At 39.2% G+C, this 23,354-nt stretch overlaps 2 protein-coding genes across 7 annotated transcripts in view; one reads left to right on the plus strand and one right to left on the minus strand.

Moving 5' to 3' along the window:
• LOC133631063 (disco-interacting protein 2 homolog C-like) overlaps positions 1–9,813 on the plus strand; it is a 95,977-nt gene extending 86,164 nt beyond the window's left edge. Inside the window, exons 27-38 of one of the 2 annotated variants that reach the window (XM_062023079.1) lie at positions 3,114–3,225; positions 3,316–3,425; positions 5,545–5,675; positions 5,738–5,906; positions 5,995–6,165; positions 6,583–6,612; positions 6,955–7,016; positions 7,086–7,143; positions 8,803–8,877; positions 8,942–9,116; positions 9,180–9,303; positions 9,407–9,813. In XM_062023079.1, coding sequence (XP_061879063.1) covers positions 3,114–3,225; positions 3,316–3,425; positions 5,545–5,675; positions 5,738–5,906; positions 5,995–6,165; positions 6,583–6,612; positions 6,955–7,016; positions 7,086–7,143; positions 8,803–8,877; positions 8,942–9,116; positions 9,180–9,303; positions 9,407–9,659 — 1,470 coding nt within the window. In that variant the 3' untranslated portion in view covers positions 9,660–9,813. The remainder of the gene's footprint in view (positions 1–3,113; positions 3,226–3,315; positions 3,426–5,544; positions 5,676–5,737; positions 5,907–5,994; positions 6,166–6,582; positions 6,613–6,954; positions 7,017–7,085; positions 7,144–8,802; positions 8,878–8,941; positions 9,117–9,179; positions 9,304–9,406) is intronic. The other variant, XM_062023080.1, reaches the window with a different exon arrangement.
• Positions 9,814–10,214: 401 nt separating this feature from the next.
• Positions 10,215–23,354, minus strand: part of zmynd11 (zinc finger, MYND-type containing 11) — a 30,717-nt gene continuing 17,577 nt past the window's right edge. For 3 of the 5 annotated variants that reach the window (XM_062023093.1, XM_062023090.1, XM_062023092.1), the window contains 6 exons: positions 21,814–21,932; positions 20,682–20,967; positions 14,181–14,255; positions 13,799–14,077; positions 13,532–13,717; positions 10,215–12,680 (listed from right to left, as the gene is read on the minus strand). In XM_062023093.1, the coding sequence (XP_061879077.1) occupies positions 12,558–12,680; positions 13,532–13,717; positions 13,799–14,077; positions 14,181–14,255; positions 20,682–20,967; positions 21,814–21,932 (1,068 nt within the window). In that variant the 3' untranslated portion in view covers positions 10,215–12,557. The remainder of the gene's footprint in view (positions 12,681–13,531; positions 13,718–13,798; positions 14,078–14,180; positions 14,256–20,681; positions 20,968–21,813; positions 21,933–23,354) is intronic. The other 2 variants (XM_062023089.1, XM_062023088.1) reach the window with 1 other exon arrangement.

Consider the following 23,354-nt stretch of genomic DNA (forward strand, 5'->3'; position numbering starts at 1 on the left):
TCAGCATAATTTATTTGTTTAGTTAACTAGTCAATGATGATTTTTTCGATTAGTGTTACCATACCTGAGTTATTGTGTAGAAATATGGGGAAATAACTACAAATGTACACTTCATTCACTAACGGTGTTACAAAAAAGATCAGTTAGAATAATACATAATGTTGGATATAGAGAACATACAAACCCTTTATTTATTGAATCAAAGATACTAAAATTCCACGACATAGTGAATTTGCAAACAGCTAAAATTATACACAAAGCAAACTATACGTAATCTGCTACCCAAGAATATACAACAATTCTTCTCAAAAAAAGAGGAGAAATATAATCTTAGAGAAAAATGTAATTTAAAATATTTGTATGCACGTACAACACTTAAGACCTTCAGTATATCAGTATGTGGAATTAAATTATGGAATGGATTAAGCAAAGCAATCAAACAATGTACTAATATGATCCACTTTAAGAAAATCTTCAAACTTAAAGTGTTTACAAAGTACAAAGAAGAAGAACCATGATAAACATTCATTCATTCTCAAAATAATCTTACTCATCTCGTCATATGAAATGTAACTTACTTCACCAATTATTATTTATTTATTTATTTTTATTGTGATTACTTATGGAGTATATTGTGAATAAATTCAGAACAGGAAGTGAACAAAAGTTTTAGCAACTGTTATGTAAAAGTAAAGGGGTAGGATTAAATAAGCTCTGCTTCTTCCTACTCCTTTTCGAACATGTTGAAAAGAGAAACTGGAAATAGTGATGAAAAGGAACATGTTGAAAAGAGAAACTGGAAATAGTGATGTATCATGTTGTATGCTCACATGTTCCAAATAAACTCAAACTCAACTCAACTCAACTCGATTAGTTGACAAGTCAGCAAAACAATTTTAAAAAGTCGACCAGTCACAGATTTATTTTTTGATAAGTCAGCATAGCGTAATTTATTTTAATTAGTCGACTAGTCAACGATTATTTTTTGGACTAGTCAGCATAATTTTGGGGGGATTAGTCAACGATTGTTTTTTTGATTAGTCAACTAGTGAACGATAATTTTTTCGATTACTCCACGAGATTGATTTAATTTTTTCATGATTATTAAGCGAATATTAAAATGTAGATACTAAATAATTAAATTACTTAGGACTTAATTTACTACAAAAAGTGTATTTTCACAGTGAAAAATTAATAAAGACTAAAGGAGAACTGCACTTTTTTGGGGAAGTTTGCCCATCATTCCAAGTCTTTATGTGAGACAAGCACACATGAGATTTTCTTTTTTATGCATTCAAACCCAGAAATAAACGCCTATAAAGCGCTTTAAAAACATCCGAAAAGTGCTGCGATTGAGTTAACGCTTCATAATTTGCCACCTCAGTAGAATGCATGTCCACCTCTGGCGCAGTCACTACAGAAAAAAACATTATTCTATTGTACGAGAATTTGGCAGGAATTTTACAGCCTGGCGCTGGTTAGTTCTAGCTTTACTGACTCTTCACCTGGGCTGACAGACACTGTAATTGCCTGTGTCCGAGCTTGCCCTAGTGTAGTTAGTTGAGTGTGACTCAACCAGTAATCTATGTTCCTAGGAAGAGAGATGGCGCTTTCCCGGTTAAGGTGAAGGCAATCCCTCCTCAGCAGGCCTGGTTTGCACAAGAAAGATCAATAAACTAGCCACCCACTTGTTAAGCGAGACTGTAATGCTATACCTCTCATCATTCATTTCCTCTCACAGGCAGGCGGCCTGAGGCAAGTACTTGATGCCGAAAAATTCATTTATTCATTTTTTATTTATCTCCTTCATTGATGTGCATTTTTGATCAATAGACAATTAAACTCTAACAACAAAACACATATTTACACACCTATGCTTGAGAAGGAACAGGATGAAGAAAATCCTTATATTTCCTGCCCCCTTCAACATAATAAGTAGTTAATGGATAGCCCAGATTCACAAGCATACAAACCAAACAAATACCTAATATAATGGAAAAAAAACAAAAAACACACAAATAAAATTAAGTGCAAAAACTTCATGAAGTACAAACCGAACAAAAAATAATACCGTAATTTCCGGACTATAAGCCGCTACTTTTTCCCCTCGTTCTGGTCCCTGCGGCTTATACAAGGGTGCGGCTTATTTACGGCCTGTTCTTCTCCGACACCGACGAAGAGGATTTCGGTGGTTTTAGTACGCAGGAGGAAGACGATGACACAATGATTAAAGACTGACTTTTCATATACCGGTAGGCTGGTTGTTTTGATAACGTACAGGCGAGCACTTTGTATTACTTTGCACCGTTGTATTATTTGTACTCAGCACGAATGCTGTTCGCCATGTCAAAGATGTGAAAGTTTGATTGAACGATTGAAAGATTTATTGTTAATAAATGGGACGCTTTGCGTTCCCAAACAGTCATCTCTGTCCCGACAATCCCCTCCGTGGTAGCAGGAACCCCTATATACTCCGGTAATTACACATCAAAACCCTGCGGCTTATAGTCGGGTGCGGCTTATATATGGAGCAATCTGTATTTTCCCCTAAATTTAGCTGGTGCGGCTTATAGTCCGGAAATGACGGTATACACCTCACGGGATGATACAAAACAAATACAAAACCAGACAAAAAATAAGTAAAATAACAAATATAAAGCAAAATGTAAACACTTACGGCTGTCCGTATGATCTTATTGTTCTGTCTTTATGTATTTTTTTCAATTGGAATATATTTCTACAATCTTTTATCTCATTGTACATCTTTCTAGCGAGATTACAAGTCGGTTCATCTTTACAATTGTTTTGTAGTAACAATAAGAAAAATATCAATGTCATCATGCAAGCATCGATAATATACTGATATTATACTAAGAATGGATACTATGGGTATGTAGATCGATCCGCCCATGCCTAATATTAAAAGTTGGCGGCTTGCTTAACCATTTTTGTGGAACATTTTCTCTTGTGAAAATAGATTAAGCGACGCATCGACAATAACAAATCTCTGTCGAAAAGTTTTTATTATCAGTTATGTCGACTAATAATGATTCTGCAATTTGATCATATTGTCACTACTAAACATGACTGTGCATTGTTGTGTTGTGGCGCAGGTGAGTCGTTCCGTGTGCGTGATGACCACACAGGCTATCTCCAAGCTGCTCAGGTCAAAAGAAGCGTCGGCTGCGGTGGACGTGCGAACATGGCCGCCTGTCCTGGAGACAGGTAACATCCTAACATGCTAACGACCTAACATGTAAAAAAAAAAAAAACATGCAGACTTCATGTTAATCTGTTTGTTGTGTTTTTTTTTAGATGATCTGCCAAAGAAGAAAGTCCCTGTGCTCTTTAAACCCTCCAGTCCTGACACGCTAGCATACCTGGATTTTAGTGTGTCCACCACTGGCATGCTAGCTGGAGTCAAAGTATACCCAACACACACACACACACACACATACACACACACACACACACACACACACACACACGTGTTGCAAAGACCAGGGGTCTCAAACTCAATTTACCTGCAGACCGCGGGTGGCAGAGTCTGAGTGAGGCTCAAAGCTATCCCACAAGAAAAGCTTTGTTAAAAAAAAGTCATGAGATGAAAAATAAATAAATAATATAGTAATAATAGAATAAGTGAAGAGATGTTTGGGGATGTGGAGTATATTTTAATTCCGCTTGGTGTCACTGTCGTGTTTAGCCAACGCATGGAGAACGTCTCGATGCATGGAGAACGTAATTTCCACAATGTGCGTCATTTCCGCTTTTTCTGTTCAGCAGCACGGCAGTCGGTGGATAATAGCTGGGAAGCAGTTTCTTTTTTTTGGTGCTCGATGTCCGTGTCTGTACGATGACATGAACAGAGATGGTAGAAAGTACCAGGGTAGCAGATATTATGTGACTGGGGCGGCACGCAAAGGCAGTGCCTTTAAGGCACGCCCCCAATATTGTTGTCTGCACTGCAAAAAGTCAGTGTTCAAAAACAAGTAGAAAAAAAATAAAAAAATTGGGGGTATTTTATTTGAACTAAGCAAAATTGTCTGCCAATAGAACAAGAAAATTCGGCATGTCAAGACTTTCCAAAACAAGTAAAATTAGCTAACCTCAATGAACCCAAAAATACCTTAAAATAAGTATATTCTCACTAATAACAAGTGCACTTTCTGAAAATCGCATTCAGGTCATAGTGAGTTTAGAGCAGGGGTCACCAACGCGGTGCCCGCGGGCACCAGGTAGCCCGTAAGGACCAGATGAGTAGCCCACTGGCCTGTTCTAAAAATAGCTCAAATAGCAGCACCTATCAGTGAGCTGCCTCTATTTTTTAAATGTTATTTATTTACTAGCAAGCTGGTCTCGCTTTGCTCGACATTTTTAATTCTAAGAGAGACAAAACTCAAATAGAATTTGAAAATCCAAGAAAATATTTTAAAGACTCGGTCTTCACTAACTGACAAAGAAACAGATAACAGATTTGGTGTCCAGTTCAAAGTGTGACATGATTTATTTAAAAATTTGAGAGTTGACGTTTGTATTTTACATGAGTTATTATTTGTACAAACATGGTGCAAAGTAATTCATGATTTGTTAAAAAAAATGTTAGTGGCTAGCTAGTTAAAATGGGATATTGTGATTTCACAAGACTGTCTTAGAAGTGATCATTTGAAAATGTTCAATTTGAAAAATGTGCACTTAGAGAAAATATAAAAATAAAGTGTTGCATATTGATATTTATCTGTTTCTCTATATATTTATTGTGAGAAATCATTAAGATGATCAGTGTTTCCACAAAGATAAATATCATTAATTATTAATAATAACATAGAGTTAAAGGTAAATTGAGCAAATTGGCTATTTCTGGCAATTTATTTAAGTGTGTATCAAACTGGTAGCCCTTCGCATTAATCAGTACCCAAGAAGTAGCTCTTGGTTTCAAAAAGGTTGGTGACCCCTGCTTTAGACTGAAGTCACATTTGACAAGATCAGATTCCAATCGGATTCAGGTCCACCTCCTGATGTGGCCTGAATCTGATGCCAAAAGATCAGATTGGAAGCACTTTGGAGCGTTTAGACTGGCAAAAAAAAACAACTCTGGTCTGTGTCGACTTGACGGCAAAACAATTCCGATTTGGTGTGCAGTGTAAACGAGGCCAATTGAGAAATGTTTCTCTGCTCGCATCAAGCCCGGCCGATGTCCCGCCCCCGAGAGCCGTATGCCCCACTGTGATTGGTAGGTTCGTTCAGCTCCGCACACAACAGTGTAAAGCGCCATTCATGTAAAACTAGCGTGCTGCTCTAACATTAGACCCCCATATTAAGGTGGGGGCCGCAAAATATCGTCTCGGGGGCCACGAGTTTGAGACCCCTGGTATAGACACTTACAGGTGTAGTGCAAGTATGAATGTGCTAAAATACACTTTTACACATATACTTACCAAACATGTGACTTTTTATAATATGTGTGTGTGTGTGTGTGTGTGTGTGTGTGTGTGTGTGTGTGTGTGTGTGTGTGTGTGTGTGTGTGTGTGTGTGTGTGTGAAGATGTCCCACACAGCCACCAGTGCCTTCTGTCGCTCCATCAAACTTCAGTGTGAGCTGTACCCGTCCAGGGAGGTGGCCATCTGCCTCGACCCGTACTGTGGCCTGGGTTTTGTCCTCTGGTGCCTTTGCAGGTGTGTCAGTAACACACAACACCTGGCGTGTCAGTGTGTCACAAAGTAATTTGTGTGTGTAGCGTGTACTCGGGTCATCAGTCCATTCTGATCCCGCCGTCCGAGCTGGAGGTCAACCCGTCGTTGTGGTTGTGGGCCGTCAGCCATCACAAAGTCCGAGACACGTTCTGCTCGTACAGCGTCATGGAACTGTGCACCAAAAGTTTGGGCCTGCAGACCGACGCCCTCAAGGTAAAGACCACGGCGCCCCCCGCCGCAAATGTCCACGCCTTTTCCAGACCGCCATTCACACCTCACCTTGCCCTGTGGTGTCTCCAAGGTCCGGGGCTTGGACTTGTCCCGCGTGAGGACCTGCGTGGTGGTCGCCGAGGAGCGACCCAGGACCACTTTGACGCAGTCCTTCTCCAAACTCTTCAAAGACTTGGGACTCCACCCCCGGGCCGTCAGCACGTCTTTCGGCTGCCGAGTCAACCTGGCCGTCTGCCTGCAGGTCTGTGTCACCTTTGACCTTTGATCACATGACATGCCAGCTCACAGGAAGTGATCCCATCCATCTCATACTTTGGCGCCACCTTCTTTGTCATCGGTAACCATGACAACATTTTGCCCGTTACTATGACAGCACTGTCAACATCAACACCACTCCGCCCTGTTTCTTGTTTCATCTGTTACCATGACGACGTGGTAACACTTGACCCAGCCTACGTCATCATCTTGGAAACTGTGCCTCATTTCCCACTATAATGTCATGCCCCGCCTTCCTGGCCTCATTTGTATCCATGGCAACACTAATGTCCAAACGAACAAACGCCACCTGTCTCCGTCGCCTTGTCCTTCCTTGTTTAGTGCGTTACCACGGCAACATATCTCACGTTCCTCCTTGCTCCTCCTCTTTGTGCTGCTACAGCCACACAGGCTGGGACAGTCGGCCAATCAGGTAGGGATACACCATCAAGCTCCGCCCCTCTACCAACCCCTCCCACCAACACTCAGGCAGGTTATAATCAATTAAACATAATAATAGTAATAATAAAAAAATAAAGATACAAAAATAATTAATCAAGTAGCAAAAAAGAATGTTTTGTTTTTGTGGGCGTGGCTTAGTGTCAACAGAGCAGGTTAATGGAGGAGGAGCGAGGGGAGGAGTCACCTCCATGACATGATGATGATGATGATGTCATCAGTGGCTCTTAAAAATATGCCAGCAAGTTGTAAACAGACAACACAACAAATAGTCGTGTTTTTTTGTGTGCATTAAATGTTGTGGGGTGTTCCTCAGGGAACGTCTGGTCCCGACCCGACGACAGTTTTTGTCGACATGAGGGCGCTGCGTCACGACAGGTGAGCTAACGCTCGCGAGTTAATGTTCGCCTCTTGAGAGGTTTTGTGTGACCTGTTGTTGTTGTTCAGGGTGAGACTGGTAGAGCGGGGGTCACCTCACAGTCTGTCCCTCATGGAGTCTGGCAAGGTGAGCCTGTTTGTTTTGGATTTTTTCAATTTGATTTCAATTTTTGAAATTAGTTTTTCAATAATTATCCTTTGAGCGTGTTGATTTTGAAATTTGTATCTATATTTTAAATATTATTTTCCATCCATCCATCCATTTCTACCGCTCGTCACTCTCAGGGTCGCAGGGGGTGCAGGAGCCTAATGTATTTTTTAATTATTACAATTGTTTGGATTGTATTGGTTTAGCATATTTTATTAATTTTCTTTTATTTCATTTAATGAAAATGTTGTATATTCTTTTTTTTGAGCATGTTTGGAATTTTGCATTTATTCTTTAAATGCTATTTTAATTGTTATAATAAATAATTATATATATATATACACTACCGTTCAAAAGTTTGGGGTCACATTGAAATGTCCTTATTTTTGAAGGAAAAGCACTGTACTTTTCAATGAAGATAACTTTAAACTAGTCTTAACTTTAAAGAAATACACTCTATACATTGCTAATGTGGTAAATGACTATTCTAGCTGCAAATGTCTGGTTTTTGGTGCAATATCTACATAGGTGTATAGAGGCCCATTTCCAGCAACTATCACTCCAGTGTTCTAATGGTACAATGTGTTTGCTCATTGGCTCAGAAGGCTAATTGATGATTAGAAAACCCTTGTGCAATCATGTTCACACATCTGAAAACAGTTTAGCTCGTTACAGAAGCTACAAAACTGACCTTCCTTTGAGCAGATTAAGTTTCTGGAGCATCACATTTGTGGGGTCAATTAAACGCTCAAAATGGCCAGAAAAAGAGAACTTTCATCTAAAACTCGACAGTCTATTCTTGTTCTTAGAAATGAAGGCTATTCCACAAAATTGTTTGGGTGACCCCAAACTTTTGAACGGTAGTGTATATATATATATATATATATATATGTATATATATATATATATATATATATATATATATATATATATATATATATATATATATATATATATATATATATATATATATATATATATATATATATAAAATAAATTTAATAATTCAGCACCACGAACTGTGGTGCTGAATTTCCCCCAGGGATCAATAAAGTACTTTCTAGTCTATTCTATTCTAATTCATTTATTATTTATTCATTTTTTAATGTTTTGGTTAAATATATTAGTTTTTTAAAATGTGGATTAATTTTTTAAAGTATTTGAAAAACGATTATTCATTGAGTGTGTTGGTTTTGAATGTTGTAATTATTTTTTTAATTTTATAAAAGTTCTTCAAAAAGTAAATTTTTTTTAGAATGTTGGTGTTGAGATTTTTTAATTATTCCTAACATTTTATAAATTAAAAAAAGTTTAATTATTAATTGATTGATCTTGTTTTTTTTATTCAATTAAATGAATTAAAAATGTTTGTTTTTGTTTTTTTTAATCTTTTTGATGTTATTCAAATTAAAAAAACATTTTTTATAATAATTTATTGTGTATTCTTTTGAATTTATTTATTTTTTAAGATTTCTTTTAACTTTTTTTCTATTTTTTAAATTATTGTTATTTTCAGAGTGATGTTATTTTCTAAAATTGTATTAAAATGTATACAATTATTTTCTTAATAATTCATATTTTTTGAGCATGTTTGTTTTAACGACGTCGGGCAAGAAGTAACCGATATTCTTTAATTAGATACTTCCGGGTGTTCGCATCATCATCGCCAACCCGGAGACCAAGGGACCAATGGGGGAGTCTCACCTGGGCGAGGTAAGTCTGATATGTCAGCGATGCCGTGGGTAGAAACGCTTATAGGTGAAATTTACGTGCGCAGATTTGGGTGCAGAGCGTACACAATGCCAGCGGCTACTTCAGCGTCTACGGCGACGAGGCGCTGCACTCGGACCACTTCAACTCCCGACTCAGCTTCGGAGACACGCAAACTGTGTGGGCTCGAACGGGATACCTGGGCTTCCTGCGCAGGACCGAGCTCACCGATGCACACGGAGGTCGGGAAACGACTTTTATTTTGTTACGTAAACGCTTTAAGTGACTTCCTGTTTGTGCTTCAGAGCGCCACGACGCTCTGTACGTGGTGGGCGCCTTGGAGGAGGCCATGGAGCTCCGAGGGATGAGGTACCACCCCATCGACATCGAGACCTCCGTCATCAGGACGCACAAGAGCATCACCGAGTGGTGAGACCCAGTTTTACATCCTACCAGAGGGGGGAAGTGACCATATTTGGGCACTAAAGGAAACGTACAACTAGAATGCTAACGAGCCTGATTGTTTACGCAGCGCCGTGTTCACGTGGACCAACCTGCTGGTGGTGGTGGTGGAGCTGGACGGCTCGGAGCACGAGGCTCTGGACTTGGTGCCGCTGGTGACCAACGTGGTCCTGGAGGAGCACTACCTGATCGTGGGCGTGGTGGTGGTGGTGGACATCGGCGTCATTCCCATCAACTCCCGCGGGGAGAAGCAGCGCATGCACCTGCGCGACGGTTTCCTGGCCGATCAGCTCGACCCCATCTACGTGGCCTACAACATGTAGCGCCCCCCTGTGGACTGTCGTGGAAGCGAATGGACAATGGATGTTTTTTTTGGGACGGTTTTAAAAAGGATGTAAAAGAAAAAAAAAAAGTGGCCAATTTGAAGCCCCGAATTCAGCCTGACAGGCGACTCCCGGTTTCTTTTTGCACTTTGAGGCCACTTTTCTTACCAAAAAACGTGATACTAACATTCAAAAAGTCCCCTTGGATTTCTTATTTGTTCTGTTTTAAAGTCAGCTCCAAAAGCTTTCTGCTGTTTTACAACGACAAAACAAACCTTTTGTAGCATCCCCACCCGGAAGAGGTTTTGATACAAGTCCTCTGCTTCATTTCTTATTTTTTTACCTACAAACCTGCGCTCATTTGCATACTCGACCAGCCGCAGCCTTCGACCTATCATGTAAGTATGTACAAAAATGACACGTCATTTAATTTATTTTGCCTCTTTTTGCAAGTCAGCGACGACACTTATAAGAATGTTTCAAACAATCACGTTTATTACGAAAAATAAAAAATATATGATTATTTTACACTTCAAGCCTAGTCTTCCACGTTTGTTTCATTCTATTTGTCACTCGCTGACCTCTAGAGGTCACTACAGGAATGACAATACTCAAGTCTTCAAATGCCTCCTTTGGAAAAAGTGCAACTTTGTGACGTCACAAAAAAATCCGATTAGAGAAGTACTTGTGGACATTTTGACACATTTTATTTTGGAAAAAGAAAAAAGCACTTTGTTCACCTTTTTTTTTTGTTAAAATAGTTTTATTGGACTTTTAATGTCAGTTTTGACAATAAAAAAATAAACATGTCAATCAATCCTTTATTGTCATTGCCATAATAACATCTATTGTCAACTGTTGGCTTGAATCAAGGATGTCATATCGCAATTATGGCTGCTTGTAAAAGTGAATAATATATCAATATAAGGATTTGCCTAATGATGCCTATGCATTTGATTACATATATTTATATATATTTTTTGACGTATTTTTGCATAAGAAATTTTGGTTTTACAGGAAAACCCTTTCTGCTTGCCAAAAAGCAATTTTTAATAATTATTTTTAAGTTTTGATTTAGAATTTATTTTGTAAATGTTATTTTATTAATGTTTGACCATGTTATTTTTGAAATTTTAATTTATTCTTTAAATGGTATTTAACATTTGGTAAAAAAAAATTTTTTTTTTTTTAATGTGTTGGTTTATTTTTGTATTAATTTTTTTTTGAGCATGTTGGTTTAGAATTTTCTGTTTTTATTTTAAATATTACAAGTTTTTTTTTGGTGTTTATTTAGAACATTTTTTATCTTTCTAAACTTTAATTACAATTTTTTTGCGAGTGTGGAATTGTATTTACATTGGCTTTGAATTTTCTATTTATACTTTAAATTTACAAGTTATATTTCGATTGTTTTTTGTTTTGAATTATTATATGTATTCAAATATTTCCAATTACTTTCTAAAAGTGTTGTTTTTGAAATGTGTATTTATTTCTAAAATTGTATTACAACTTTAAAAATAATGTTCTTAATTATTTGTTTCTAGCGGAGACATTTGGCCAACAAGCAACCAGTGAGACTTGGTGATACATTTATTTGCTCCATGTTAGCACACAGAATAGATTATATACATATTGCTAGCTAGAGCAACAGAAAGATGTGACGAGTATAACTTTGTCTTTATGACTACTACAAAGTCTTTAAAACAATGAGCAGTCGGCTTTACAAAACTAAAAAAAAACTAACAAACACTTTGTGCTCACTTTGCATAAGTCTTCAATCAAACGAAGGCGAGGATGCTGAAAAGGCGCGGTCTTTCTCATGCACGTGCACGCTGGAATAACGGGTGGAAGAGGACCAGGTACTCATCAGAGAAAGGTCAAAGTGGAGACGTGAAACCAAGAGGAGAGCAGCAGGTCGTCATGGCAACAGGAGAGGCTGATGCAAGCACGTGTGACGTCATTTACAGAAGTACACACATGACGTTATTTACATGTAGTGCAACGGCCTTGAAGACCCCCGACGCCGCAACATTTAGTCCTGAAAAGTCTGATTTACAGTTGGAAGTTGACAACTTCCAGGAAGCTGAGAGAAGCCAAAAGGCGAAAAAAAACAAAATAAGCTTGACCGTTTATGTAAATCTTTCAATAGCAGCTCCTGTCTCAGCATCCTGACTTGGCTTGGAAAAGGCTTTGACACATACTTCACAATAAAAGCAGACTTTTGCGTCATGGTGTGGCCCTATTAGAAGAGTTACGGTAACAACGTTTAAAAAAAAAAAAAAGTCCTATTCAGTCAGTCTTCATCACAGAGGAAACACTTTGAAGAGGTTTAGGGCGCCACCTGGTGACGCCATGGACGAACAGCATCAAGGTTGTCATTTGGTTTAACATGGTGATTATCATACTGTAGTGTTACCATGGAGACGAATGTTTAAAAAAACAAAACATTGTTAGGACAACGTTGTGCAGTTAAAGAAAACATGCACAATAAAGTGAAACATTAATAATAAATTCTAAGATTTGTTTCGCGACCCTGTCCCCAATAAATGATCCGATTAAAAAAGGTGCTGTGTCGTCGGCTCATTGTCGTCTTTTTTCACATTTTGTATTTTATATCCCCTTGAAAGTTTTTTTTTTTTTTTTTTTTAAAAAGGAAAGAAGTTATTGTTGCACGCTTAAATAACATTCTGTCACAAATCTCTGTGACAGAAACTACATTTAAGAAAATGAAATCGCCAGAAAAATCACCTTAAATAAAAAAAATAATACAATGTTTAAAAGATGGGAGTCACAAAGGAAGAAGGTCAGTGTGTGTATGTGTGTGTGTGTGTGTGTGTTGCAGTCACTGACGACCGGAGGGGCTAAAACCCAATGGCGTGCTGAGAGGGTAAGGCTAGTTCATCTCTTCCTGCGACAGGTGCGCTTGTGGTCGGCGTGCCAGTGCTCCTGCTGACACTTGATGGAGCAGTAGGAGGTGTTCCAGCAGCAGTGGTACATGGCCTCCTCCTCGCAGTTGTAACACTGAGACACACACACACACACACACGCACACACACACACACATACATACATACTGGTTATCATTTGGAATGGGGATCAAGTTTTTGATCATCATTTGTGGGGACCACCCTTTCTACAGGTTGTGGAGGCATAAAAAAAAGTTAGCTCATACACGTCTTTAAATCTGTGGATTGATGAAGTAATGTGCTGATCATTCTTACTGGGGACTCTGGGGAAAAAGAGTTTATATGGTTCATGGGGACCACATTTTAATAATTTTGCATAATTCACACAAATTTGTACGTGACTACTGAGGACCATTTAAAAAAAAAAAAAAAGTTCAAATTAAATATGACATGATCCTCAGAATACAGCACTACAGCTGTCCTCTTATAAGAAGTTTCACCACTTAAATGTTAAAGCAAATCCGGCATCTTCTGTGACATTACTGAAAACTGCTATTTAGCAGTAATGAAGTTGTCTGCAACTCCAACTACCATATGTAGAAGGATGGAACATTCTGAATGTGAATCATACTTCAAGGTAATAATGTTTTATAATCATGCTGTATGAAAATGTCATCCTAAGGAACACTAAACCAGATTTTGTTTTTGGAAAAATATATTAGTTTTAACTAAGGATGGATACCATACAGAATCACAGTACTATTAATGCCAGGATTAACCTGACTATCATTTAAAAAGGTTTCCCTTTAGGGGACCTGTATTTTTGTCCCCATACCGTCAGAGGTCCCCTAAAGGTGACTGTGTAAACAGAGCGATGTCCCCATTAAATAAGCATTGCCAGAACACACACACACAATTAGGAGGGGAGGGGATAGTGAAAGAGGTCCATCAGGTTGGTTGACTCACCCACTGTTTCTTCTTGGTCTGCGAGATGAGTTGTTTGTGTTGGCTCACCACCTTCTTCACTTCCTCCACCAGCTCCTCTTTGCACTTGTCCTTCACCTGCTTGCACTTCCTGTCCATCTCCGCCTGAGCCCCGCCCACCGCCTTGCCCACCGCCTGCCGCTTCTCCTCCTCCATTTCCGCCCGCAGCTTGACCGACACGAGGAATACGTTATTCCTTCTCCGCTAGCCTGCATTTGTTTACAAATGTAAAAAAAAACATGGAGTCACCTTCTCCAGAGCTTCCCGGACCACTCGCTCCGTCTCCCTCTTGTTGTCGGCTTTCATCATCTCCTTGACGTCGCTGAACACCTTGGTGTACTTCTCGTGGCACATGTTCTGGCAGGCGCCGTCGGAGGCGGTTTGCGTGCCGCGGTGCAGCGTGCGAGGCGACCCCCCGCTGGCCTTCTTGGTCTGCGTGGACACCGACAGCCTCTCAGGCTGCGGTGGCGCCGACGACACGGGGATCTCCTGACTGGAGCTGACCGCCTCCATCTCGGGTTCTGGGTCCTGGTGGGAAAAGAAAGTTCTAGAATGGTGAATTGAACACAACTATGCCATAGAACTATTGATCATCAATGACTAGTCTTGATTGATCAAAAAGCAAACATACGCTAGCTTCTTCTTTGGGTTCCACCTGTTGACTTCGACGACTTTTCTTGGCTTTCGGCTCATGGCTGCCTTTCATCTGGAGGGAGAAACCATTTCAATAAATGTATGACATAGAACAGCGGTGTCAAAGTCATTTTATCTCAGGGGCCGCATGGAGGAAAATCTATTCCCAAGTGGGCCGGAATGGTAAAATCATGGCATGATAACTTAAAAATAAAGACAACTTCAGGTTGTATCTTTGGATTACTTTGACCAAAAATAAAACAAACACATTCTGAAAACGTACAAATCACAAATAATCCTCTGGACAAAACACTTCAAATTTGTTGAAAATTCTGAGGAAATTTGATGCAGCTTCAAAAACACAATGAGCTTAGACTTGGTATCAGTGTATCTACAAAACCAGAATTCAACTTTAAGTCACAGTCTTTCTGGAATTGAACAAAAACACAACATGTAAACTCTTCCAGATATAAAATACCTCCTTTATCATGTCCACGTATCAATCCAGAGCTAACTCAACAAACCGTAAGAAACGGAGGTAAAAACTATTCAAAGGGGTTTAAGTTAGCGTTTCTCGTGTTTGACAGAGATATTTTGGGGCAACGAGGGTGCCAAATGACCATGTGTTTCGAAGCAGAAGACAGAAAACGGCAATGTCAGAATAATTTTATCTAAGTTATCACAAAACTTTGTGTTGAAATGAGTTCCCGGCGAGAAGACAAAAGCTGTCTTTGAACCTACCAAGCAGAAGGCTTGTAAAACTCCACTGTGTAGGAGGGGAAGCAACATGAAGGTGTTATGTTTCTTTCATGTATTGTAATCAACACAAAGATATTGTCGTGACCCAAGAACTACAAAGCGCAGAGGAAGCAGGGCCTGACTCCCCTCAATACGACCTTTTCTTTGAACTGTTGTAATCAAAGGCGATGGCTGTTTACGACCCACGTACCTTAGAAACAGCTGTTGCCATGTAATCAGGGAAAGTCCAAATAAAAGGTGGCGTACAATCTTTCGCCAGAGCGTGCTAGAGACTGTCCAAGAGTACAGCCCAGACGTTTCTCCTCAAATTGAGCCAAATTTAATTCTGTCTCTGTTTAATTCTTTGCTTCTTGTATTGTTTGATAGATATCATCAGTGTTTGAACCTGACAGGCAGGTTTTAAGTTTCATGTGGGTCGAGGAGGAGGAGCCAAAGTCCCCCTTTACTTTGTACCTCTTGCTTGGCCCCGGTATAAACCGTTTGCTTGCCTAACAGAATTGCTGTTGTGACATTCAGTGGACACATTTAGAACAGCAGTCTCTTTCGTTCAAAAAAAAAAAAAAAAAGCGGTTCATTTCTATATTTGGCAAACTCATCACGCGAGCCGGATAAAACCTTATCAGGCCCGCGGGCCGTACATTTGACACCCCTGACATAGAACATTAACTCAGTGACCATGAAGAGCTTCCCATACATTTACTTAATGTGGCGGACCGACACTGATACATTCGGAATGCCACAGAAAAATGTGATAGATTTGCCGCCATCTGGCTCCCGGACAAACACATTATACAACTGTTTGAGTGACTTGTACTTACAAATCCAGACAGTAGATGGCGTTACTCGTCAGAGAACCACTAGATTGTTTTAAGTAGAACTACACTTTTTAAAAAACTTGTTTCTATCACTCACAAACATTATGTAAGACAAGAACACATATGCTTTACTTTTTTATGCATTCTAACCAGCAGAAGTCAGCTAATGATGGAGGTAATGGAATTTGCGCTATACTACCTATGAAGCACTCTAAAAATAATCCAAAAACCTTTATCAACGTTTTATATACACACTAGGTATATATTGTGGAGTCTCACTCAGGCACCGCCTGACAGGTAGGCACCTCACAGGGGAGGAGCCAGGGCATGGAGGCAGAGTGGAACACAGAGGACAACGCCCCAGCCTTGGCCACATCATCGAGGGGCGGTACATTCCCCAGTACCTGCTCAATCAGCCTGAAGTGCCACCAGCTGTGCGGCCAGGTGGGGCCCAGCTACAAACTGTTCTTAACTCTGCCTCGTTCAGGTCTGGCTCTCCTCTGTATCAAGGCAGGTGCATCAGGCGGTAAGTGAGACATCCACTATTTCCCCATTAATGATATTATTAGGGAAATGTTTTCTGATATTATGTTTTCTCTTGTTTGATAGGCAATGACCTTTGACCTTTTAAATAAGAGTGCTGTGTGAAGGATTGAGAGCCCCAGATGGGAGATATTTATGTTTATTAATGGACACTTTAAGTTTGCTACTTCCACACCCCGCCCTTCCTAAAAGATTTGTGCAATAAATGCCCTTTTCGGCTTGCTGCAAAACCAATCTTGTGTCATGGTGAGAATCGGGTACCACAATATGTAATGTAGTAACAGACACATTCATAATTACAAAGTGTTTACGTATTTTAATTATTTTACGCATTTGGCGGCATATTCATTTTATAGACGCATCACAACGTTCTCTATTTCCTTCAACAACAACAACACTACTAATAATGACAGACTTCATGAGACGACGACAACTACTTTGGGACAAAAAATTATCCAAAGCCTTATATTTTTTAGCCTGAATATACGGAGGATGAGCTACAAGTTTTAGAAGCTGTGTGATAAGCAGATACAACAAGTAGCACTATTGCTAAGTGCTAATGTAACGCAGGTGTCAAATCCATATCTTTTGCAGTGACGGGTATGATCTTGCTTTCTATTTACTCTTTGCGCTCTTCCTAGTGACGTGACCGCCACAGTCCAATCAGCTTTGGTTATATGCCGGTAGCAGGAAGTGACTGGTATGCTCTTGCTTCCTATTACTCTTTGAGCGCTGTGCGCACTTCCTAGTCACGTGACCGCCACGGTCCAATTAGCTGTGCTTATAAGCCGGTAGCAGGAAGTGGCCAGTAGACAGAACTTGAGGGGAAACCGATTGTATTTCTGCTCGAGGTAGGTTTTTATTCTCGTTTTAACCTGAAATGTTGTGCTGACTGAGTCTAAACTAAAATGCCTATTTGTAACTTTATAGAGCTGACTACCAGCGCCGGAGTTTTTTCCTCATTAAGCTGTGTGTGACTGTAGAAGAGTTGGTGAGTCCATATTTATGAAAATAGCACCTTTAGCATTTATCTTTTTCCGATTGTTTTCTTTGCAACAGTCTTTGTAGCATATTCTCAGTCGTCTATATACAAGGTTTATGATTTGAACCTTTGATAACTATTTGTGTATTGAATGTACTTTTAAATGTGTTTTGATAATAAGCACGTTTAGTGCACTGATTGCTTTGTATAGGTCATATTTATGCTGCTAATAGTTATTTTAGCATTTACCTTTAGCATTTATCTTTTTCCGATTGTTTTCTTTGCAACAGTCTTTGTAGCATATTCTCAGTCGTCTATATACAAGGTTTATGATTTGAACCTTTGATAACTATTTGTGTATTGAATGTACTTTTAAATGTGTTTTGATAATAAGCACGTTTAGTGCACTGATTGCTTTGTATAGGTCATATTTATGCTGCTAATAGTTATTTTAGCATTTTATTGCATGTTGTGATTCTGACATGTTTATTGATTTATATTGTATAATATTGAGGAAAGAACTAGAACATATTATGGATACATTATAATACAATTAGTGTTATTTAAAGAAGATATTTTGTGTACACAAGGATTTATAAGAATGGTCCTGGCTCTTACACAGGCCAGGCTTCTCTTTTTGATGGCGAGCTAAGGAAAAGAAACATCTAGTCCAAGGATCGTTCTTGGAGGATTCTAGCCAGGAACCCCACCACCTGTTCTGTCTGGGCGGGTAAGAGGCTCTCGAGCCGACCCTTTACAGTTTTTCATCTTAACCTGCAGCACATAGACTGTGCTGCCACCCTTTTTTTCAAGAACTTTATTAAGTCTGAACTGAGATTTTTTACAAGATCCAGAGACACTTAATTAATGGACTTAGAATTGTATATAGTAACTGTTGTTTTCCAAATTGCTTTAATGTTGAATGGCCATTCAACTCATTGTTGTGTATATATCTGCTGTCCATCACAAATTCTTTAATACATGGTGTCAACCAAACTGCAATTTAAGCTCTGCCTTCTCTCTCTGAGTCGAAACCCTAGTCTCTGTTCCTAGCCCATAACACCCCATATATATATTGCATTGATTTGTAGCATGTATAGGTTACACTAAACAAGAAATACAAATTATGAACATAATCAAATAATTACAATGTCTACTCTCACTGAGATGCCGACTGATGGGATGTTCATAGCTTCTCGTTTAGATGAAGAATGAATCATAAACCTCACATAGGTTAAAAAAAAAAGGTGGGCACAAAGGATTTTTGTGTCTTTCTCACCATTTCTGGGTCTAAGTTAAACTTCTCGAAATATTAAGTTAAAGTACCAATTATTGTCACACACACACACTAGGTGTGGTGAAATGTGTCCTCTGCATTTGACCCATCCCCTTGATCACCCCCTGGGAAGTGAGGGGAGCAGTGGGCAGTCATCTCTCATTTTACGTGTGTAGTAATTCGCCTATCGTGTGACAAACTGCAAGAGTATTCATTCTTCGAGTCAGGATACACTCGACTCGTTTCGCCCCCCCGGTGCCGCCCCCGGGAATCATTGTTGGTGATTTAACCCCCAATTCCAACCCTTGATGCTGAGTGCCAAGCAGGGAGGTAATGGGTCCCATTTTTATGGTCTTTGGTATAACTCGGCCGGGGTTTGAACTCACAACATACCGATCTCAGGGCGGACACTCTAACCACTAGGCCACTGAGTAGGATATATGGCCACAACCTTACCTGCTCAGAGGTGATGCAGCAGCTCATCGGCTCACTATGTCAATATAGCATCATAAGCTAGTTACCTCTGTGTGATCAATGCGACACTAAGTGCATTTCCTCCGCGTTAGCTCTTTTAATAACAATACCGCTAATACTTTGTTAATATTCAGGTCACGACATGTAAAAGGAGTGTTGTTGGCAGTTTTTGGATATTTTTAGATGTCTTTCTTGGAGCAATAAATGACTCCCATTAGCGTCATTGTTCACCACCTCATACTTGCCGTATATTACAAGTTAGAATGTATAAAAGATACAAAGACATGTGTGTTCTTGTCTTACATAGGGATTTTGAAAGATAGGCAAAATTCCAAAAAGTGCAGTTCTCCTTTAATCTTTGTGTGACACTGTGGCCCAAAATTGTAATTTCAAGTGTTCCTTATGTGACTGATGGTTCAGTTTGAAGGTAAGAGGCCTGAAATGTATCCATAGTTTAAAAAAAAATGTTTGGCTTTAAAATTGCAATATTGTTAGAATAGGAGATAAAATATGGTATACACACTTACATTAAAGACTTGTTTCAGCCCCAATTGATTACTACTATAAATGACCTGGATCCTGGTGTATTACCATGCTTTTCCCATTGAAACTGAATTAATTAAATTCTTGCTGAATGGAAAGCAATCTTTTTTTTTATGTAATTGCACACCTTATCCACCAGGTGGTGTTAGACAATGATACATAATTATTTTTGCGCTTTAAGGAGCGTAAATAAGTTCAACTGCCATAAGCCACTGAAAAGCAAGATAAAAGATCTTGTGCAGTTAGGGTATATATAAAACAATAAAAACATAAAACAAAAACACAAAAAATAATAACTTCAAAACAGAAGTTGTTAAAAGATTTCAAGCGCTGAGTAGGGCTGCAAATAAATGTAAATGGTTGTACTTGTATAGCGCTAACCAGGACCCATCAGGAGCAAGGGTGAAGTGTCTTGCCCAAGGACACAACGGACGTGACTAGGATGGTAGAAGGTGGGGATTGAACCAGTAACCCTCAGATTGCTGGCAAGGCCCCTCTCCCAACTTCGCCACGCCGTCACTAACGATTAATTTGATAATCGTATAATCTGTAGATTATTAATCGATTAATAATTGGATAAAAGAGACAAACTACATTTCTATCCTTTCCAGTATTTTATTGAAAAAAACCCAGCATACTGGCACCATACTTATTTTGATTATTGTTTCTCAGCTGTTTGTAAATGTTGCAGTTTATAAAAAAAGATTTATTTAAAAAAAAAAAAATATATATATATATATATATATTTTTTTTTTAAAGCCTCTGCGCATAGCATAGATCCAACGAATCGATGACTAAATTAATCGGCAACTATTTTTATAATCGATTTTAATCGATTTAATCGATTAGTTGTTGCAGCCCTAGCTGAGAGTAAAAAAAAAATGTAATGCTGACTTAAGACACTTATATGAGTGGGTCACAGTTGGGTCCTAAGGGTAAGTGTGTATAGTCAATCTTCAGCTTGCAGGAAGGTTAAGAAAGGTGCAACAACAACAATGAACCACCTTTCTGTGTGGGTGGCAACAAACATTTTAACTGATATTTACAAAATTCCCGCAAGACATGCTGGGTACTTTACCCAATAAATATCTGAAGTGTTCCACTGACCTGTCGGACCTGCTCGTTGCTGGTGGACGAGATGCTGGACTCGGCCTCGTCGTTTCGCTCCGGCTGCTCCGTCCTCCCACCGCCGTCGCTCTCGTTCTGCGACGCCTTTCGTTGGCTTGGTTGGCCGGCATCCTCAATTTTGGTTTTCCAGAAGCGACCCTCCTTCAGGAAGCGCTGGTAGACCTCCAGCTCGTCGCAGGCCTTCTTCCACCCACTGCTACGCTTCACCTGCAGCTGCTGCACGCTCACCTTGATGTCCTGGATGTTGTCTGCAGGGATCCACGCCCTGAAGACCACCACGACGACAACACTTTCACTACAGGATGCTTTGATTAGAATAATCTAAATACTATCTTTTAAAGTCAGTGGTGTGTGTTGAGTAGGCGTGTCCCCATTCAACTTTTTCCATTTCTGATACGATACAATATTAGAGTCTTGACTATTGGCCGATACCGATATTGTTCCGAATATAATATCAGCACGTATCATACATACTTTTATTATTTTGTAACTTGGAATGTTAGAAAAGGCTTGATCAGGGGAAATTAGTCAAAGAACAAAAGGTAGGTATGACCAACACTAACCTATTTATTATGAACCGCCTGGAAGGGTTTTAAGCTGCCTTTAAATAGAGGTGGTAATTGTTTTTGGCAACACTTAGTGGCCACAATAATTCATTAAGTTAGGAACATAATGCACGGCGTTGACTGATGCAGACACGTTTGTTACTAGATACGTTTTCTAATATGCTTCTGCCTTTGTATGTGTAAGTAACATACAACAATTATTTTATATTAGTTTATATTGACAGAAGTGTTGTTTAAGACTCAAATTGTATTCAATTAAGGACACTTATGTATTAAGTATGTCTGACTTGTGAGCTTCTAGTAACCTACAGCCTAACATGTTTAATTTTTGTAAAAGGCTTCACTAAAAAATACAAGAAAAAACCAACCATGTGTGCTTATTGGAGGACATTTAGATGTTAACTGGTTGTCCATCGTTAAAGAAGTAAACGTAGAGAACTGCTTGAATCAAAGCGCTTATATTGAACATTTTCGATTTCATCAGATCTTAGTATCAGATCAGGACACCCGTGGTCGTGAGTGAAAACAAGTGAAGGCGTGCAAACCTTTGATGCTGGTGACCAAAGAAGCGTACGTCCACCTGGTTGTCTTCTCTCTGCAGGACTTTGGCAGGCCAGTAGCCAAAACCTTTCATCTTGGCCCAGACTAGGTCATGACTTGGACTCTGTATAAAGCATGCACATAATTAGTATTTGTATTAGTGATGTCAAAGTTTTTAAATGTTATTTATTAAGGATTTAAAATGTTTAACAACACATATACAGCAGGATACATTAATATGCTGGTTAAAGTTAAGGCTTGTAAAACACTACACCAAAAAATGGGAATAAATCAATCAGCAAAAGTCAACTGTATTACAACAGGACTAATAGCAATAATTAAAAAATATAAGATTAAAATTAAACATAAAAAAACGAAAAAAAGGGAGACTACTAAAATAATGAAATAAGTGTGCACCACTACCATTACAGGGTTGTTGTGGAATTTGTGAGCCCCCCCTGTTGACTTAGGCCCCTTGACTATGCATGTTAAGCCCATGGTCACCAACCTGGGCTTTCGTATTGATAGTGATTTTAAATTGGACCGTCAGATTGGCAGAGTGGTGAAAGCCAGCTTTTTTCATTTACGTCAGCTGGCCAAGGTTAAACACCTTCTCTCCAGGCAGCAGTTTGAGACAGTAATCCATGTCTTTATCACATCTCGACTGGATTACTGTAACTCTTTGTATTTTGGAATTAGCCAGTCCTCCCTCTCACGTCTGCAGCTGGTACAAAATGCATCTGCCCGACTGTTAACAAACACAAGCAAAAGAGAGCACATTACTCCTGTTTTAGCCTCACTTCACTGGCTGCCTGTGTCGTTTGGAGTCCATTTGAAAATAATTGTATTTGTTTTTAAATCCATACATGGTCTTTCCCCACCTTACCTCTCTGAGCTGCTCCACCTCTATACCCCCACCCGGTTCCTCAGGTCAGCTGATCAGCTGCTCCTGGAGGTACCAAAATCAGAGCGCGAGCTCAGAGGGCACAAGGCCTTCTCTGTTGCGGGTCCCAAACTCTGGAACGATCTCCCTCTCCATGTGAGACAGGCCCCTTCTTTGGCTACTGTTAAGACCCTTCTTAAAACCCATTTTTACTCAGTGGCTTTTAACCCAGAATGAGATTTTGAACGTTTTTAAATTTTTGAACCGCCTTTTATCTGACTGATTATTCTTAAGATGTTTTCCATCTGTTATAATTTACCTCTGCTTTATATGTTTTAGTCCGTCCTTTGCCTGTACTTTTCTGTTTTTTTAAGTTTTTGGTTTGTGGTGTACAGCCCTTTGTTCTTCAACTTACTTTGTTAACCTTGGCACACTGTTCTCAGCCTTGAAGACAAGACCAAAACCAACCAATCAATCTGTTTGATTGCCTGTTTCAAAATTATTTTATTTAATATCGCCGCTGATCATCATCCTCATCGTGGCAGCCAAATTTGTGCTCAGGATTAAAATTTTATTAATTAGAGATGTCCGATAATATCGGCCGATAAATGCTTTAAAATGTAATATCGGAAATTATCGGTATCGTTTTTTTTATTTTTATTA

The sequence above is a fragment of the Entelurus aequoreus genome, linkage group LG16 (genome assembly GCF_033978785.1).
Source record: "Entelurus aequoreus isolate RoL-2023_Sb linkage group LG16, RoL_Eaeq_v1.1, whole genome shotgun sequence".
Taxonomy (NCBI): Eukaryota; Metazoa; Chordata; class Actinopteri; order Syngnathiformes; family Syngnathidae; genus Entelurus; species Entelurus aequoreus.